The 15,913-nt window shown below is 43.6% G+C and overlaps 1 protein-coding gene across 4 annotated transcripts in view; it reads left to right on the forward strand.

Moving 5' to 3' along the window:
- ANKAR (ankyrin and armadillo repeat containing) overlaps nt 1-15,913 on the forward strand; it is a 66,582-nt gene that overhangs the window by 5,474 nt on the left and 45,195 nt on the right. For 2 of the 4 annotated variants that reach the window (XM_045086470.1, XM_045086469.1), the window contains exons 3-8: nt 2,907-3,344; nt 5,159-5,322; nt 5,997-6,100; nt 10,828-11,008; nt 12,900-13,119; nt 14,526-14,561. In XM_045086470.1, the coding sequence (XP_044942405.1) occupies nt 2,907-3,344; nt 5,159-5,322; nt 5,997-6,100; nt 10,828-11,008; nt 12,900-13,119; nt 14,526-14,561 (1,143 nt within the window). Of the gene's footprint in view, nt 1-1,659; nt 1,998-2,906; nt 3,345-5,158; nt 5,323-5,996; nt 6,101-10,827; nt 11,009-12,899; nt 13,120-14,525; nt 14,562-15,913 lie in introns of those variants that run through there. The other 2 variants (XM_045086471.1, XM_045086472.1) reach the window with 2 other exon arrangements.

Genomic DNA, 15,913 nt, shown 5'->3' on the forward strand with positions numbered 1-15,913 from the left:
GGGGATTGAACTTACGGAGGGTTTCTTATGTGAGTCATTCTTGGATCCTTTAATTTATCACATCAGGTTTGTGGGATGAGAGGAAAGAAGGGAAACATTCTTGCGATGGAAGAATGTGGAGGGGTAACTCTTAGTTAAAATACAAATACATGTATGTATTCATTAATACAAATCTATCTGTACTACACATACATATATTGTGTATATATACTCGTTTCGTGGCACAACAGGTACAGTGGGATGGTTTTTGTGGTCATTCCCGGTCCTTTGCCCGCCGCCCTGCCCGCCGCCCCGCCTCACTCTTCCGCAGTCCTCCGCAGGTTACAGCTCTTGGTTTCTCAAGGCCTGGAGCAGGCACAGCCGCTTCTCTTCCACACACCGTCTGTGGTTCGGTACTGAAACTACGGATTTCCTCCGTCTGCCTTATCGGCCCTTAAGCTCCTCTTCAAGAGCGCCGAGAGGTATGTCTGTTTCTTGTTCAGATCCCGCAGCACCTCGCCCTGTGGACGGCGCGGCGAGCGCTCCGTGCCCGCGGGAATCGTGGTAGGAACAACCGAGTGTGCGGGAAGAACTGAGGAGACTCTTGGGTTTCCAGTTTGAGGCCCTGAGAGAGACATCGTTCCCTTAGCCGCGAACGAAAGAAAGCGCATCTCAGGGACGGGGAGGGTGTTAGCTTTGGGAGGGTCTCTGGACCCTCAGAGACTTGCATCGGCGCAGAAAGAAGGAGTTCGCAGGGCGGGAGGCGAGACTGAAAGAACCTAAGGTAGAGGTCGATACGACGGATCGTGTTCCCTTCCTCACCCTCCGGATTGAGTTGTGACCAGTTCTTTGAATTAGATCCTGTCTCGTTTTCTACTTTCTTATGACTTTGTACATATGATTTGCATAACATGTGATCACATTTCCTTTCTTTTTAAAAATTTTTTATTTTGTTTATTCATTTATTTGACAGAGATCACAAGCAGGCAGAGAGGCAGGCAGAGAGAGAGAGAGAGAGGAAGCAGGCTCCCTGCGGAGCAGAGACCCCGATGCGGGGCTCGATCCCAGGACCCTGAGATCGTGACCTGAGCCGAAGGCAGCGGCTCAACCCACTGAGCCCCCAAGGCGCCCCCACATGTTCTTTCTTTAATACCTTCACATTCTTTGTGCCTTGAGCTGCGTCACGTAAGACATCAGCTCCGGCTCCGGCTCAGCCCGCAGGTCCCCGCGGTACCGTCCAACGTCCGGGAGCAGCAGGTGCATCTCCGCTCCGGACGTCCCCCCCCCCGTTTCTATGGGAACTGATGCTCTTCCGGACCCTTCCCCGCCGGGCTTGCAGAGTCCTTCCCCGCGCTCCGCCCCGCCCCGCCCCGCCCCGCCCCCCTCCTCTCCCCCCCTCCCCCGCCTTTCCTCGTCCCCCTTCCTCGTCCTCCGGGTTCGCAAGCTCCGGGTCGCTTCGGGCTGTCCAGGCGCGGCGGGGGCGTCGGGCTGCGGGGTCGGGCCGGAGCCTGGGCCGCTCGCGGGGAGCGTCTCCCCAGACGCCGCACCGGCCGTCCTTCCGCTTCGGTCCATCGTCCCGCGGCGTCCGGCCTGGACCGAGGGGGAGCCCGGCCAAGGCGGGGCAGGAGCTTGGGGTCTCGCGCGCGCAGACCCTCCCCGCGCGGTTTTCCGCTCGGCGGCCCCAGCCCTGCGGGGGAGGGGCGGGGCGGGGCGGGGCGCGCTGGGGAGGCGGTCGGGGTTCGCTGCGCTCCTCGGGCTCGGAGCCGCCCTTCCTGCCCCTCCCCCCCTTTTTTGGTAATTCTAACCCGGGGACCCGCCCCCGCAGGTTCCACGCTCCCACCCCCTCCTCCTTCCCCTGCTGTCCTTGGGGGCGGGGGCGGCGGTCACTCCGGCTCCGGGACCCGCGGGCCGGAGGGTCCACGTGCGTCCGGGTCCCGGGCCCTCGTGCTCGGCCGGCGACAGCTGCGCGGCGGCCCCGCGGCGCCCCGGCCCCGAGCCTGCGGCGCCAGCAGGTGCAGGTGCGCGCTCACGTGCGGATCTTCTTTTTAGAAATACTTCAGTACTTTTCGGGAATACTTCAGTTTCTTTGTAATTTCTTAATTTAACCTTTGCAAGAGGGAAGTGAATCATAGTAGCCATTTAAAAATCCAAGTATATTCTGGCTTTTATCGTCTTTTTTTTTTTTTTTTTTTAATACCTTTGGGGCAGGACAGAAAGGAGAGAGAAAGGGAGGCACAGGGAGGTATTGTTTGCATTTTTAAGGCACAAATGTTAGACTCCACATTTTCTACCAAGACATATTTTATGATTCCATGCAGTTTTCTCAAGCTTAGATGAAGTGTAGCATTATAAGTGTACCCGTCCTTAAAAAGACAATTTGACAACAAGGAAGTGCTTAATTTCATCATAAATAGGAAGAAAATGTAATAGGAAATTTGACACTTATAGAGTAAAATCAAGTTTTAATTCTTATTTGTTTCATCCCAGTTACCAAGAAAGCTCTCTATTATGTATATTTAGCTTCTGATATCAGCAAAAACAAGAAATACGTAATAGAAGGCTTGAAACAGCAGATTATACTTTTAGCCAAATGAAAAGTTGAATCTCTGCTTAAAGAGAGATCACATTTTTTTGTTCTTCCACAGTTACTGTGATTAAATCTGAGACATTGTATCCATGGTATTGGGTTTCGTGCTTCCAAAGGGAGTGGGAATCCATCCTCAGTCTACAAGCTTCCGTCTTTCTTTACTCTGCTGAGTTCCCACTCATCCACTTGCTTTTCATCTTTAACAAGTTTTTTGGCATCTCATTATCCCTTTATTGTCACTTCAGTAGGATTTCAAGATGAAACCCAGTGTTCAATCTTCTCTATTTATCCAGAAGCCAAGTACGATGTTTCACTATCTTCTTTTTTCTTTGCTGTCAAGGCCTGACTGATGTCACAAAGGACCCAGACTTTGATGGGATCTATGACGAAGACATGAATGAGGATCCCACATACGATCCCAACAGCCCTGAAGAAAAAGCTGTTTTTATGAAGTATGCTGAAAACATTATGCTGAAATTAACGTTCAGTACCACACAAGTTCAGCAGTATGAAAATGTTTTTATATTTGAAGCAGCCTATTGGCTTACAAATGCTATAAAATGTACTCAGGACTATCTTGATATTTGTACCTACCAGAGGTTACAGCAAAGATTGTATCTCCAGAAAAAGGTTATTCAAAAACACTTTGAGAAGAAAAAAGAAATCAGAAGAGGGATAGGATACCTAAAGTTAATATGTTTTCTGACTCCATTTTTATTGAGTTTAAAAAAGAAGATGAAAGTTCCATATTTAAGTAGTCTGCTTCCGCCTTTTTCAGGTAAGTGTATCAATAAAAATCAAATATGAAATAATTACATATATATGCACATATATATATATATTTTATATTTAAATTAAACTTTGTTTGTAGTAGGTGTGTCCAGGCATATAACCTTGCTGTAGCCTGTTAGGAAACAAAATAAAACAAAATTCAATGTCTCCAAGGTAGTTAAAAATATTTGCCATATGTATGTAGTACTTGGTATATATTTATACCAATTATAAGGCCTATTAGGAGACTTAAATTCTGAGAAGAATAGGGAAATATGCCACGTTCATTATGGGACATATGATACACTGTGACTGTATCATATCTGATCTATAAACCTATAAATTCAAGGCACTTCTATTAAAACCCCTATTGTGTTTTTCATGGAAGTTTATAAATTGATTCTGAAATTATTATGGAGCAGTAAAGGATCATGAATGGTGTTACATTCCTGAAAAAGAGACAAAAACATATTTTAAAACTTTAGTAGTGTGTTAGCACTGTTACACACAAACCGATGTGAGAGACTAAAGAACTGAAATAGGACCATACTTGCATTGACTCTGACACGTCGTGCAAACTGTTCCCTGCACCCAGATTAGTACACAATTTATATATTTCCATTGGTGCCCAAGCATGTAGGCTTATTATGGTGGGCTTTCTACAGGTGGCAAGTTTTCAGTAGAAATTTTGCAGGTCATTTAATGAAAACTTGTCTCCTGAGCATTCAAATGGTGAAAATTATTACCTTTATCCGTGAACGACTTAAAAATGGGCTCATGACCATTCTGATCCTGGGGTGGAGGTAAGAGGGCGGGGTGGACGGAACCAAGAAGCCCTTGATTACAGAGAATATTAGCTGTAACTGTAATGTTTTATTACTTAGATTTTTGGAAGCAAATATGACTCAGTATTAATAGTTCGAAGTGGTGATATTCAGATGTTATATTTATTCCTTGAACTTTTCTGTGCCGTTTACATTTCTCAAAATACATTGTATGCTTTACATTGATGAAACCATATTCTGCTCCTAAATCAAAATTTTGGACAAACCTAATCATTACTGGAGTTTTAGAAAATTATTTTTGTAAAATAAATGTATGTGTGGTTTTATGACTTTCAAAAAGGTGAGCTGGTTATTTTTGTCCATGAGAAATACTTAACTATTTGTTTTTAATGTCTCTTTTTACCTGAGCCAGCTCAGGTTACATTTTGTTGTTTGTTTGTTTGGTTTTTGTTTTTGTTTTTTTTACTTAGCCCAAGATTCTCTGAGACATAGTTTCAAATTTTTTCTGACAATTGGAGGTAATATATAAGTCTTGAACTCACACACAGAAATCATTAAGTAGAATAATGTTTTGGCTGTTCTCTTGAAATGTCTTTACAATGAAACTATAGAAAATGCCCAAAATGTATGATACAAATATATTTTCATGTTTTAAATATATATTAAGGCAATGATTTTAGAGACTAAAATTGCCAAGATATTCATTTAATGTGGACTTTTTTCCACTTGGTTTACATAAAGTAGAATTTAGATCTTTGGGGCGCCTGGGTGGCCCAGTGAGTTAAGCCTCTGCCTTCGGCTCAGGTCATGATCCCAGAGTCCTGGATCAAGTCCAGCATCGGGCTCCTTGCTCGGCAGGGAGTCTGCTTCTCTCTCTGCCTCTGCCTGCTTGTGCTCTCTCTCTCTCGCTCTCTCTCTCTCTCTCTCTGACAAATAAATACATAAAAGCTTTAAAAACATAATCTGTATATTCAAAATATGATTGCATATATGCTGTTTTCACTTTTTAAATTAAAGTTTGTTTTCATTTTTGGAGATGACAAGGTCAAGACAGAGCGAGAATTGCCTCCGTTTATTTATGGACGAGATTTTAAATGTCAGCATTTTCACTACAAAGAGGATCAATATTTTCATGTTCATGGAGGAGTTGAATTTGATATCAGCACACCTTCAATTGAGAATGCTTTAGAAGATTTTAAGGTTTTAATTATTATTGTTTCTGAAATGGTTTGTTTGTTACTTCACAACTCCTTTATCTTATTCTCCATCCACAAAAAGTCTCTGCTGGTACCGGCACTAGGCCAGTCTCCAAATGATTATCTGCCTGACTCACGAATCTTTCCATATATCATGTAACATACATGAATTTAAGTGCAAACTATATCCGAGGTATGTTAGGTGTCAGAGATGACACGATAAATACGCAAGGTGCACCTATCCTTACAGAATTTGTAGGCCTCTAATGGACCATATGTGCCCTAAAATAATCAGAGTATAGTAAAAATCCTCAACATTCACTACATATTCCTCCATTTTCCTCAACAGTTAGTATTAGAAAAGAGATCCTCTAGATTTTGGGAATAATAATTTAATCTAGAGTTTCATATAAACACAACATTTGAATTATCATTGCTTTTCTACCTTCTTTACATTATCTTTTGTATTTTTTTCTTCACTCCTGAAGTAGGAATTGGATACATGCAATTATCATTAAGGTCTGGTGGGATATTATATTTAAAAAATTAACATTTACAAGTATAAAATTTTATCTGAAAGAAACCATAATTGTTTAGGCTCCATAGCTCAGGGGTTAGAGCACTGGTCTTGTAGACTTGTTTAAAGATATATCTTTAGTAACAGAACCTATATTTTAGAACAATTTAGAAAAAATACGGAATTGTGCTGCCAATGCATTTGTGGAAGATTCAGTTTACAAGGAACATTACTCCATACCAGTCATGGAACTTAATGGAAAAAGGTAAGGAACTTTCGGTAATCATTCACAGTAGCCACAACTTGTTGAACGTTAGAAGAAAACAAGGAAAGTGTCAAAATGCCAAGGCTAACTTGATACCTCAGCACAGAGATGCTAGAACTATAACTTCCATGAATGAAATCCAGACTCAACAAAATATTAAATAGTGTATTTATCACGTCATGCTCTTTGGTATGTTCTGTATAACAGCCCTTAGCGATGGGGACTGGTTCTTAAAACTATCGCTGCATTTACATGGGGATGGAGTTGGGGATCAAATCCTGTGGGTCCGTGGAAGGGCAGTGGACTCAGCACAGAGAGCAGGATTTATTATTTTTTTTAACTCTTATTATATTTTTATTCTTTAAGATTTTACTTATTTATTTGACAGACAGAGATCACAGGTAGGCAGAGGCAGGCAGAGAGAGAGGAGGAAGCAGGCTCCCCGCTGAGCAGAGAACCCCATGCAGGGCTCGATCCCAAGACCCTGGGATCATGACCTGAGCCAAAGGCAGAGGCTAAACCCACTGAGCCACCCAGGAGCCCAGAGAAATAGGATTTAAACTCCTCTTCCTGTGCTGGGTCTTGTTATGCCTGTCATCTTTATTTTTTTTTTTAAGATTTTATTTATTTATGTGACAGAAAGAGACACGGTGAGAGAGGGAACATAAGCAGGGAAAGTAGGAGAGGGAGAAGCAGACTCCCCACTGAGCAGGGAGCCGGATGCGGAGCTCAGTCCCAGGACCCCAGAGCCACGACCTGAGCCAAAGACAGACACCTAATGACTGAGCCACCAGGCACGCCTGTGCCTGTCATCTTTTGAAGCTGGATGTTTCTCTAAATTTTGCTAGGGTCTTTTATGTATTATGTTCTTGGATTTTCATATCTTAGACGCTGAAGTTTGGAAATATGGAAGGTAGAGCTGGGGCATTGTCATTAGGAGGTAGAGACTTGAGATTTAAAAGCATATAGAAGAAGTTTTTTCATCTTTTTTTTTTTTTTAAATGTCATTTATTCATTTGACAGACAGAGATGACAAGCAGGCAGAGGCAGGCAGAGAGAGAGGAGGAAGCAGGCTCCCTGCGGAGCAGAGATCCTGATGTGGGGCTCGATCCCAGGACCCCAGGATCATGACCTGAGCTGAAGGCAGAGGCCTTACCCCACTGAGCCACTCAGGTGCCCCTCATCTTGTTTTTTAAGGCGTGAAAGTGATTTAGAGAAAGGACCAAGTCTAGAACTCTGGAGAACAGCCGCTTTTCAATGGGGTGGAGAGAAGCAGGTCAAGAGCAGAGGAGACCGACAAGGAAAGACGCAGGGAGCAGGACCAGGAAAGCACGGCAGCATGGAAGCCAAATGGGGAGAATTTTCAAAATATGGGAATAGTTGAAAGCCTCAAATTCAAGAAAAGGCCAAGTCAACTTAAGATTGACGAGAGCACTGAACTTAGCTGTGCCTCGGTAAGGAAACTAGCTCTGGTTATAGGCTCGGTGTGGTGGGCAGAGGGGTGGAGTCGGGGAGAGTTCATGGGATGTGAAGAAGTAAAGACAGTGATTCTAAGTTTCTACCAGGACGCGTGGCAGTGAGGAAAGTACCAGAAACAAGGCAGAGGGAGAAGCAGGATATACAAGGAGAGGTGGATCGTCCCATTAATTCTGCCCAAATGTGCACATGGGGCTAGAGATGAAGTCAAAGAGCCTGGGGCTGGTGGCCACCCTGGTTTTGGAGGGAATCAAGCAATAGAGCTCACGCCTCTAGAATCGACAGCTGGTGTGCATCTCCCAGGAGGAGGAACCTCCTCGCTCAGGGACCCAGCACCTGCCGATAGGCTCCACGTACAACCCTCGCGAAGCTGGACAGGATCCTGGAAGCCCCTCTGAATAACACTTGATTCTCCCAGGCGTAGGGTCTGGCTGGACGCTAAGATCCTGGGAGCACAGGGCGTTGGGGGAGAGAAAAGCTGCACTTGGGAGAGGCTGTTGTGGGTGAGGGAGCCTGGCTGGCATAAGCACACAGACTGCCGCTGAGCCAGAGGGGACCAGTCCCACCGTTGCCCTGGGATGCCGTGGCGGAATGAGCTCTAGCTTCTGACTAATGCAAGCATCTGGTCACCAGGGTTGGTGACCCTCAGTTAGCTGGACTTGAATTTGCAGACTTTCAAAACCAGCAGGAGCTCCTTTCTCAGACCCAGGCGAATGGAGTAATAGTATTTTCCTGGTACCCGTACCAGGTACTACAGAACCTTCAGTTTCAGAATCGCCCCCCCCCCCATAGTTTTTCCTAGAGATGCCAGATGCTCATTCAGCGCTCAGGTGCTGTGACGTCCCCTCATTCCCGTCTGAGCTCTCCGTAGGGATCCGCTGCTGGGACCCTGGCGCTCAGCAGGCCCCATGCAGGGACTCAGCCCTGACGCCATTGCGTGAGCGATGCAGTTTCTCCTGGTTGTGGGTCCGCGTCACCTCTGGGCCAGGCTGCTGCTCACGCGTGCTGAAAAGCAGCATCAGCTGTGAGACGTGTTGAGGCCCATCTACTGAAGTAAGGAGAATTTCTCTCCTAATTTTCTTGGTTTCAAGGAAGTGCTGCCTTGAACCCCTAATAATTTGGTGCAGAAACATCTTTTTTGGTCATTTTGCTTATAGTCATTCTTTTCTGTGCTGGAGAGGTCATTCTGTGTTGGCGCTGGACCAGAGAGTAATCGGAATGAATGATTGAAAGCAGGCCACCTTATCTCCTCTCTTTGCTTTTAAGGGCCTTGTTATTGGACTGAACTCGCGTGGGTTGATATTCTCTTTCCTCGGCGTGGTTGATCTCCTAGGACCCCCAGGTCCCTTAAGAAAATAGGATCAGTTCCACTAGCCTTCCAGGCACGCCTGCAGCATTTCAGTCCTAGACTGTTTTGGTTCAGGTTGGGTTCTCCTGCCATACCAGAATCAAAACGTAGGGACCACAGTCAGATACTCAGGACTCGGCCACCCATAAAAGTACAAGAATTCATGAATTATTAAGGTGACGATGACCAGAGCAAAAAGATTAATTTATACCAGTACTAAAACATCTTATTTTACCGGTATGGAGAGCAGACTAGCCTTGTGACACTGCTGTGGGTATTAGGAAGCAGGTAGCAGTGGAATATCACAGAAATGTGGTGCTGGAAACTCCTCAGAAGCTGGGTGCCGGTTTCCAGGGAAGAGTATGAATGGGGTCATTGTATGAGGCTCCATCGTAGCGGTGACGGCACAGAAGGTCTGAGTAAGAACAGTGGTTTGTCACTCTGCAGGGCCTGGACGAGGGCTCCCTTGTGGCGCTGGCCTTGTGGGCTTTCTGTGCTTCCAAGGTCATCTTTTTTTGGGCCAATGCAGGCTGTGGATCCACCCTTGGGTGGGGAGGGCGGGTCACGAAATCCTGTGGTAGAGACCGTCTCAGGGCACAGCCACCTTCACCCCCTCTTTCTTCTCCAGTTTCTAGGGTAGGATAGGCCCCTGCTGATTCTCAAGGCTTGATTTGTATTGGATAAGTAAATTGAATTTCTAGAAGAAATCAACCCACATTCCCCTGGTGTGTGTTAAATGTATAAGTCTGTTGCATTGCCTCGGCAGTGATCGAAGAGTCCAGCAGTGAGTACGGGGGCCCCAGGGGTAATCAGCAACTCCTGACCCCGTAACGGTTTACCACAGCTAGAGCCGGCACTGGGGAACCATAGAAAGAAGAGGTGTAGGCACTGGGACTCTATGGTGTGCCACTGGGCCACTCAGAGACCAAAGGATATCTTCAGTGTGATCCCCTATGACTACATCTATGGAAGCAGGCATCTGGGACCTGGCATATCTCTCTGTGGTGTCTACTCTTAGCAGCGTATATGACACCGAAGGAAAGTGAGCTACTTTCTTCTAGAAATTTAGTTTAGTCATCCACTGTAAATCAAGCACCCGGGTGTCACTCATACAGCTCCTTAAGGCTCTAGAAGCCATCATTACTGTGGTGTGAAAGCCTTCAGATCCGGGTAAGATTCAGAGTGCCTGTCCCCGATTCCGGAGGCTGGAGTCCAGGGAGTCAGGCCAGCCCTCCATCATGAAGGCGGCACCTCCACAAGCCAGGGCCCACGGGCAAGGTGAAAAGTCCCACTCCCGGACCAGCACTGTATTTGCAGGATGTGGGTGAGGACAGCCTTAGTTTGTATTTGTGGTCTAGTGTCCTCGTCGGAGGAGAGCGTGGTGGGTGGGAAGAATGACAACCTCAGACAAATGTGACTAGGTCCTCAAGTATGCCCCAAGCCTGCAGAAGTCTGCTGTGTTCAGGAAGCTGGGATGGAAGTGGAGGTCCAGGAAGAGAGGACATTCGCCTCCAGCTAGTGCATAACATAGTATTTCCCTAAGACCTTCCTTTTCAATCAAGTACAATCTAAACTACAGTTCTAGGGGCGCCTGAGTGGCTCAGGGTTTAGCCTCTGCCTTTGGCTCCGGTCATGATCTCGGGGTCCTGGGATCGAGCCCCACATCTGGCTTTCTGCTCGACAGGGAGCCTGCTTCCTCCTCTCTCTCTGCCTGCCTCTCTGCTTACTTGTGATCTCTGTGTGTCAAATAAATAAATAAAATCTTAAAAAAATAAAAAATAAAATAAACTACAGTTTTATATTTAATTATTATAGAAAAAATATGGTTTAGTCAGCATAGAAAAAAAGTAGCAAATTAGTTAAAAGTCAGAAAGATTTATCTTTTTTCTTCATGTTTTTATAGCTACTATGTGATCTGTTTTGAACTTGAAGCTTTCTATCATCAACTATATAAGACAAAATGGTGGGGAGCCATAAATGAAGTCGTGAACAGTCTGAAACCAAAAAGGCTTCCCCTAACAGATGCTCAATTACATGAACAATTTAAGAAAAAATTTGGCTTCAAAAAAGCTATGAAATGCAAGGTATTTCAGTAATTCTGACATAATTTAGTGTACATAATATGTTATAGATAAGTGTATGTCTCAAATTTCTATCTTAGGGATAAATATTAGGTTAAATAAAGTTTTCGATGTGAAATAAAAACTCCACATTTCAGCAGCTTAGAAGCTATATAATTTTGGATTATAAATCTCTGGTAGGGTTACAAAGTAATCTGTTAATGAACCGCATCGTGGCCCATCTTCATAAAGGCTCGTGCGCACTGACTGCTGCTTTTGTGTGCCCGGCGCTTCCTAAATCCTTTTAACAAACTTTCTCAAGGTACTCGGACATTGTTATCATTCCTGTTTTACATGTGAGAAATTTGACATGCAGCGAGTTAAGGATCTTTCCCAAATCGCACTAAATGGCAGAGTCAGGCTTCAGTCCTGGGACCCAAACTTGAGGAACAAACTTGTCATCCTGAATGAGATTTCTGTACCTGTTTCAACAGGCCTTGAAGGACGGCTTCTGGAACTAGAAGTGGTGAGCTCACCCACTTTAATGGATCCACTGGCCTTTATTTACCATGTATTTGTCTCAATGTCCATAAATTTAAAATTTTAATGAGCTCTTTTTAAAAATTTTTTATTTATTTTTTTCATTTCTTTTCATTGTTCCAGAATTTGTTGTTTATGCACCACACCCAGTGCTCCATGCAATCCGTGCCCTCTCTAATACCCACCACCTGGTACCCCAACCCCTGGTACTCCACCCCCCTCCCCTCCAAAACCCTCAGTTTCTTTCTCAGAATCCACAGTCTCTCATGGTTCACCTCCCCTTCCAATTTCCCTCAACTCCCTTCTCCTCTCCATCTCCCCATGTCCTCCATGCTATTCGTTATGCTCCACAAGTAAGCAAAACCATATGATAATGACTCTCTCTGCTTGACTTATTTCACTCAGCATCATCTCTTCCAGTCCCGTCCATGTTGCTACAAAAGTTGGGTATTCGTCCTTTCTGATGGAGGCATCATACTCCATAGTGTCTATGGACCACATCTTCCTTATCCATTCGTCCGTTGAAGGGCATCTTGGCTGTGGCCATTGCTGCTATGAACATTGGGGTACAGATGGCCCTTCTTTTCACGACATCTGTATCTTTGGGGTAAATACCCAGGAGTTCAATTGCAGGGTCATAGGGTAGCTTTATATTCTTAAAGAATCGCCACACTGTTTCCCAAAGTGGCTGCACCAGCTTGCATTCCCACCAACAGTGTAAGAGGGTTCCCCTTTCTCCACATCCTCTCCAACACACGTTGCTTCCTATCTTGTTAATCCTGGCCATTCTCACTGGAGTAATGTGATATCTCAATGTGGTTTTGATTTGAATCTTAATTTTAAAATATTAAGTAGTCAATATGTCTCAAAGAAGAGTGTCCTGTTTTTACATCTCTATTTTGAGACCTAGAGCAAAGACAAATTTTATTTCTGTAGCTGTATGTTTCTAGTTTCTAGGTTTCTAAATTAGATTGTTATTAAATCAAAAGAACCCAGTGATCTCCCTTTGTTTAAGTATTTCAGAAAGAAAATTGTCTATCCTGTTTTAATTGTCTTCAAAGAAAATTCTACAACTTCTCCCTAAAAAGTAGTGGAGAAAAAAAAAAAAAAAACTTCCCAAAAATATTTTTTAAATTTCTCAGTGTTTTTTATAGTTCTAATAATTTTAATCATTGTTCAGTGAGACATGGATCTTGTGAAAATTCTACCCTAACTGGGTACCAATCCTGTGATAATATTAATATATATTTATTATGTTATATATTAACATTGTATCTATTGTAAGTATGTTAGTATGTTTATTCTTTTTTTTTCCTTAAGCTACACTTGAGGTATATTTTGAAAAAATTTACTCTGACCCTCTTAATAATTTTAGAGCATCCCATTTGGGATGAAGTCTGCTGTCGAAAGAGGATTGTCTGCTGTTTTCCATACATTTAGCCGTAAAACCTCAAGCTTGACCATCAACATTTCAGACGAATCAGGTTATGCCATTTTCCATCACGCCGCCCTGCACAACCGAGTGGCCATCATATGTCAGCTGCACAATGCGAACTTCAACGTCAACCAGAGACGCTTTATTATGTTTAGCCAAGGTACCATGAAGTTTCTACATTTGAAACTGGTTTTCTTTGACTTTCTGCCCTGATTCAGAATGAAGAATGCATGTTGACGTTGGTGCAAGATTAAAGTTTGGCTTTGAGACCCAGAGCAAAGCTGAGGTTTCGTTTCCCTTATTTCAGAAGGGGTCCTTCTAGTTTTCTAAGTGTATCCCTTATTGCTGTCCTGTATAGTATCATTTATTGGTTTATTGTGTCTCCCTCACTTGACCATAAGCTCCTCACAGGCAGTGATTTGGTTTACTTTGTTTGCCATGTTATTCGAGTGCCCAGAAGAAAGCCTCAGAAGTGGATGCCGGGTGAGTGCCTGGTTGGACGGATGCAGGGCAGCACTGGTAATCACTGGGATGATTAATATACAGTGATGTACTGTAGCAATTCAGAGAAAAGGTAGATAAATGGAGAACCCAGCAGGACATCCATTTCTTATCCTCAAGTTCTCAACCAGGGAACAGTTTCTTCATGATACATAAAAAATTATAATGAATAACAAAAAAATCATCCATAATAATAATTTTTTAGATTAATGGGCCCCTTAAGGCTAACTTAGTTTTGACTTTAAAAAGCCATTTTTCCTGAGTATTAGATATGCATACCTATATATGTATTTGTTGGAATAAATTTAACCAGTATAAAAATGATAATGTTGAAAATGAAGGTAGAAGTCCTCCATAACTAAAGAGGGCATTAGAGATAAAATATCAGAAACAGCTGATACCACAATATTGGCAGTAAGAAGCGATGATTTTATATTTTAACCAGCTATCTTAAAAAGTTTTGTTGAATTTTCACACGCCAAAACAAAATGTTCCACTTTAATCCTGCTGACTACTAATTAATTCTGTAATTAAAATGTTTTGAAATTAGGATACTTCTCTAGATTAAAACAGAGCAGACATTCAGTTAAATTTAAATTCAGTGAATACTCTGTTCTTTAAAGATATGTTATATTTTATGTTATATTTTAAGCCTTTTTTGGTGTGAAAAAAAATCTTTTGTAAATTGAAGTCTCTCCTTTGTGTTGTGACTACTTGAATGTCCAGTTGCTAAGAATTGGTCGCATTTTGAAGTATGGAAAATGTGTGCCTCTACCTGCAATGTCTGCGCATTATGACTTTGCCACACAGAACAGCCCGAAGTGTCAGTTTTGACCAGACGCTTGAGAGGCAGCGCCCCAGGTCTGCTCTGCCATGATGGCAGGGGCGGCCACCATGCCCAGATGGCTTGACCAAAGCTTGAACTCGGTCCTGTTTGACGTAATCCTGCTTTTGGTGTCCAAACATGGGCATTTTGTTCCTATTCATATGAGTTTATTTTGACTAATTTAGGCAACTGCTGCATATTAATAATCATACTTCTGTGTGTATTCCCCTTTAAAACAGAGTCATCAAAAATGGACATGAAAAAAGAAAGAAATGGTAAGACATAAATGAAATATTTGGTGTGTTTGAAAAAGTTATTGCATATATTAAAACTCTCCTTATAGAATATAATCTCCAAAATGTTCTGTCCCCAGAGCATGTCACGTGATGATGTTGTGTCTCTGTTTTGAAGTGTGCACTGTATTTTCTAGCCGTGGCCATTTATTCACATTCCTCTTAAGTCTTGGGGATTTTTTCTTTTTTCTTTTTTCCCCACTGTGGGATTTGCAGTTACCTCCCCTTATTTGCACAAAATCAGACCCCTTGAACTTGGAGAATCAGAATTTTAAAGGCCGTGTCTTCTATATCTGTTTCTACAAGACTGTGCCTTCATTCTCTGCGTAGAGGCATTCGGGGAGGGTCCGTTGTTTCGGGCTCTCGTCGTCTTTGGGGGACCTGTGACAGCCACCTGCAGCTTGGCTTGTCGCCAGAACACGGGAGACTGGACAGGAAGGTCTGCGACGTGGCATGATCTAGCCCTTCTTCCAGCTCAGGAGTTTAACATCTGTTTTTAATTCCAGTGTAACTCAGTACAGTTTACCTTAGCGTCGGTGTGTGACGCGTGATTCAGCGATCTGTCCAGCACTCGGCGCGCTGTCCCCTGGGCCTGCTTCACCCTCCCCTGCCCTCCTCCCCTCTGGGAACCACCAGTTTGTCCTGAATGTTTGAGTCTGTTTTTTGTCTCTTTTTTATTTGTTTATTTGTTTTGCTTCTTAAATTCTACATGGGAGTGCAGCATTTGTGTTTCTCTGGTCACTTATGTCACTTGGCATTACATCTGGATCCCGCCATGCTGGAGCGAATGTTACGATGTCCTTCCTTTATGGCTGGATAATATTCCACAATACACACACGCACCACACATTTACCCACTCACCTGTCGACGGACACTTGGGCTGCTTCCACATTTTGGCTATTCTAAATAATGCTGCCATGAACATAGAGGTTCATGTATCCTTTTGAATTATTGTTTTTTAGTTCTTTGGGCAAATACCCAGTAGGGCGATAACTATATCATATGGTAATTCTATTTTTAAATTTTTGAGGATCGTGTCCACACTGTTTTCCACAGTGGCTGTACCAGTCTGCATTCCCACCCACAGTGCATGAGGGCTCCTTTTTCTCCACCTCCTCACCAACACTCATAGTTTCTAGTGCTTTTTAGTCATTCTGACAGGTGTGAGGTGGTCTCTCATTGTGGTTTTGATCCGCATGTCCTGATGACGAGTGACATTGAGCATCTTTTCATGTGTCCGTTGGCCACCTGGATGTCTTCTTTAGAGAAACGCTATTCACATCTTCTGCCCATTTAAAAATTGGATTGTTTGTTGCCTGAGTGTAGAGTTTTA

The sequence above is a fragment of the Mustela putorius genome, unplaced genomic scaffold (genome assembly GCF_011764305.1).
Source record: "Mustela putorius furo isolate JIRA1106 unplaced genomic scaffold, ASM1176430v1.1 tig00000992_pilon_pilon_pilon, whole genome shotgun sequence".
Classification (NCBI taxonomy): domain Eukaryota; kingdom Metazoa; phylum Chordata; class Mammalia; order Carnivora; family Mustelidae; genus Mustela; species Mustela putorius.